Source organism: Atta cephalotes (genome assembly GCF_000143395.1).
Source record: "Atta cephalotes unplaced genomic scaffold scaffold00003, whole genome shotgun sequence".
NCBI lineage: Eukaryota > Metazoa > Arthropoda > Insecta > Hymenoptera > Formicidae > Atta > Atta cephalotes.
The window spans coordinates 10,042,659-10,046,978 of record NW_012130067.1 but is presented as its reverse complement, the minus strand read 5'-3'; the positions used below and the strand labels follow the sequence as shown (position 1 = coordinate 10,046,978).

General features: G+C 27.9%; 1 protein-coding gene across 1 annotated transcript in view; it reads left to right on the top strand.

The window, feature by feature from the left end:
* The first annotated feature begins 810 nt into the window (after positions 1-810).
* The window catches only part of LOC105625671, a 135,679-nt gene continuing 132,169 nt past the window's right edge, over positions 811-4,320 (top strand). The window contains exon 1 of the mRNA XM_012206995.1: positions 811-889. Within this exon, the coding sequence (XP_012062385.1) occupies positions 811-889 (79 nt within the window). The remainder of the gene's footprint in view (positions 890-4,320) is intronic.

The window sequence follows — 4,320 nt, the reverse complement described above, 5'->3', positions numbered from 1 at the left end:
TACTATTGCATACACGTACTTCTATACATCCATATGTAATTTCTTCAATAATTTATTTATATGAATGAAATATGATACTTTTTTAAATAACTGCTTTCGAATTGAAGTTTGATATATAAGATTATTGAAAAAAGATTATTTAAAAAATTAGATTAATTACTAAACTTTAAATAATTTATCTAAAAGTAAAAAATATATGAAAACAATTAATTTTTAATTTTTTTGGATATGACATTCCAATTGTACCTCCAATTATATAACTTTGTAGTATATAATTATATAATTATATAATTTATTAATGTAAACAAATTTGTTTACATTATGAACAGTTAGAGAGTTTGTTGGAATTATTGAGAAAGAAATTAAGATAACAAAATTAAATACGAAATAAAATAAAAAATTTGCCGCAATCATGCTCTTTATTACATACGTCTCGAATTTTTTTAAGGCCTCGTTTAAATACTTTATTCAAGTATTGTTTATTGAATGTTAAACAAGGATAAAATAATATCTGGGTGCATCCGCAAGCTGAAGTTTCTGAATCCTAAACTGAATCGTAAATTATTAAAATCATAGTATTAAAATATAGCATGTGTTAACAAATAGATTGATAGATTGAATTAATAAGTTGATATATTGAATCATTATGACAAATAATTATAATGTATTATTAATGCGCTGAGGAAGATTAATGTGATTTTTATGTGATTAACATATGACATTATTGTTTGCTAATTAGATCCGAAGATGCCGAATGTCTGACACTGCCATCCTCAGCAGGACTCGAAACTTTTGGACGTAGGTAGGACAATGAGTGTCAGAATTGTTGTGAGCGTCACTGAGCTCACGAATATGGACGCCAAAGATCACTATGTCGTCGAGGGTATCGGTGAGTTTTTTAATTTGCCATTGAATAAATGCTATCATTTTGCACTGAACTTTATAAAGAAGATTAAAAGTGAAACGGTATCGAACTGCGTTTCGAAGAAGCCGTATCGAAGTCTATTTGTGACAATAAATTTTAGTTTTTATTAACATTTCCGAGTTTCTTAGTCACGATAGCCATGCTCTTTTTTCTATTTTTGCTAGATATTTTATCATGCAAACGAAGTATTGTTTGATCAAACTGGACAATCGTTATTCAGATTATGTTTTTTAGTAAAATACGTCTTATAATGATTTAAAATCTGAAAAAAGATTAACTAAAATTTAATTTAATTTAAATTTTTAAAGATCAGAATTTTAGCGCGCATTTCTACAGATTATAAACATTATAAAGTAAGACACATTACGTGACACATCACTTTTATATCGAAAATTTTATTTGTGATGTAAAGTCATGAAATTTATACTGCACAAAGAATAAATTTATAAATATTTATCAAGAAAATTATTTAATATTTTTTATGATACTATATTTAGATCAGAATATTGTTAAATTAAAATTTGTTTATTTTAATTTATATTAAAAGTTATTTTAATTTTTATGTTTCATGGATTAAAAACTATGTTATATTACCTACCTATAAACTATGTTATAAAAACTATGTTATAAAAACTATGTTATAAAAACTATGTTATTAACTATGTTATACATTAAACTATGTTATATTACAGGTTGGCAAATGCAATGTGACACTTAAAAAAATGTACACGCATTAAATTATCTCAACTTTAAGCAAATATTTCTAAATTATCAATGAACTTCAAAATAATCGTGAAATAATTATTAAATACGTTATAGATATTTGGGATATCAATAACTTGAAGATTAAAATAAAAATTTGAAAATGTGTTTGTTTGGACAAACAAACTTGTCCAGATCTTTCGGAACACTACACATTGATTTGCACATTCTATTTCATGAATCCCTTGCTTATCGGGATTTATTCGGATAGCAGACGATTGTTACGTAAATAGTATTATGCGACGCAAAAAGCAACGTAACAAAAATAGTGAATGAGGAGTAATAAGTTGACTTTATATATAACAATCGTTCTTATTTGATATCATTCTAATGACTCTCATGAGGTAGATAGCACGATAGCACGATAGCACCCGTGCAATTTTCTTTTGCTCGCGATAATGAGAATCGATTATGAATTGAAAAAATATTATATATTTAATATTAATATTGTATATATATTCAAATAGGTATATGTTTTTTGTATACACATATATTTATCTATTATATCTTTTTTGAGAAAATCTACTTTAAGTTAAGAGATTTTTAAAGTTAAGAGATTTTTAAAAGTAATTAAGAGTTAAAAATTTTTGAGATAATTTAAAGTATACAAACGATTAATTTAAAGTAATCTAAGAACTTTAAAGTATTTCAAGGCTGATTTTAAAATAATCTTAGAAAAACTGGTTTTATTATTTCCATTGAAGGTTTTATTATTTCCATTGCATCTGGAATTTTTTAAGTGCTTCTAAATTTTAAAATAAGGCTAAATTGATGTAAAATTCCATCCACAAAGAGTACACGACATTGTCACAGATGGACGCAACAGTGTTGCATTTTTTTGTAAGTAATCATACAGGATAAAATAAAAGCGTTATGAAATTTTTTTTATTCGTGTTCTTATGAAATAATTTTTTGATGAAAAGTTTTCTTATAATAAAGCAGGCTTGCCTTGAAATTTGAACAAATTCATAACTTCACAATTATTATTTACAGAAAAATTTTAATATTGTTGAGATATTTACTTATTTTTCACAATTTTAAGTTAAGGCTTAAGTTGTTAATATATTGTATTAATACGCAAATTAACATTTTATCTGGAATGCGTTTGGGGAGATGTTACTATTTGTATCATTTAATTTATTCTTGTTTTATGTCTTATGAATGATAAAGATAGAATGACTCAAATAGCATTAATAGCATCTCCTCCCGAGCATATCTCTAATTCCAATCTCAAATTGTGTGACTGCTTCCTCCCCACTCAATTTTTGGCTTTTGCGATGTATGAATAATAATTAATATAAGCACAAAAAAGAAGGCGGAATTCTTTTGTATAGACTTGCAGAAAAAAACGAACATTATTTTTCAGATTAAATCTTTCCTGAATACGCTCACTTTCCCTAAAACATGTATATCGCATCACGCTAACAATACACCCGCTAAGTATCGCTCGCTTGTGTTTACACGTAATTACGCGAATTTGCGCACGATTCGCGACTGCTAATATCGTCGGCAAATAAATATCCGCACGTCATTTACGGGACTCATTTACATGCGACAGATGAGGCTTGCAAATGGAGAGGCGCATCCGCGCTATGAGATCCGAACGTCGTCCAAATGACTTGTCTGAGATTTATTTTCGATATTCCCAGTATTTTTAAGATTTTCAGAATTTTTTATTGACAGTCGAAAAGATCTGCTTACTTTACGTATTTCTGAATTAATCGTTTCTGAAGCAACGTTCGCGGCGTTTGACTTTCCGAAAGATTCCTTCCATTTTTAAGAGCAATGTCCGCATTCTCAGGAATATTTTATTCGATATTACAGAAAGTATGATTCTTATTAGAAATATCAAAATCGATAAATAAATAAATAATACCTGATAAATTTTAATAAACATAACATTGTTTTTTCATTTGTTGTTTCTTAAGTTACTAATAATTTCCTTCAAGTTCTCTGTATTCCAAGGCGCGCTTTGTTCGATCTAGATATTGGATTTATTATTTGATCCGCTAAGCAGATACTATTGCTCGGTGTGATTAATAGATCTTATCTGTGCAAAAAAACCGGTATAATTACGCCAACACATTATATAATCTACTACCGACACTTGTGTCCGTCTGCGCATCGAGAATTTACACGCCCTCGCGCGCTTGTAGATATTTGCCGCGCGAATTTATTGCCCGTGGCAATCCACGTAATTGTATAATATACTATTTCTTGGAAGTTATTAAAAGATCTCTGACTATTGAAAGAGAAATTTAATTCACATTAAAATTCCAAAAGTCTCTGAAATTTGGATTATCTCTTATTATAGAAAGCCCAGGATTGTTTCAAAATATTTTAATTCACAATAGAATTTCATGAAAAATTGTTATACAATTTGTGGATATAGCAAAAAAAAATACTAGCTTATTATATTCATATCTAACAAATATAATTTAATAATAAGTTAAAATCAAGTATGTTAACATATAGTAAAAATTAGTGATAGATACATATCGTTAGGAACAAGTTTCGACTTACTCATAGTCTTTATCACAGTCGAAATTAACACACAAAAGAGTTTATATATTTAGTGTACACACACACACACACACACACACACACACACACACACACACACACACACACAC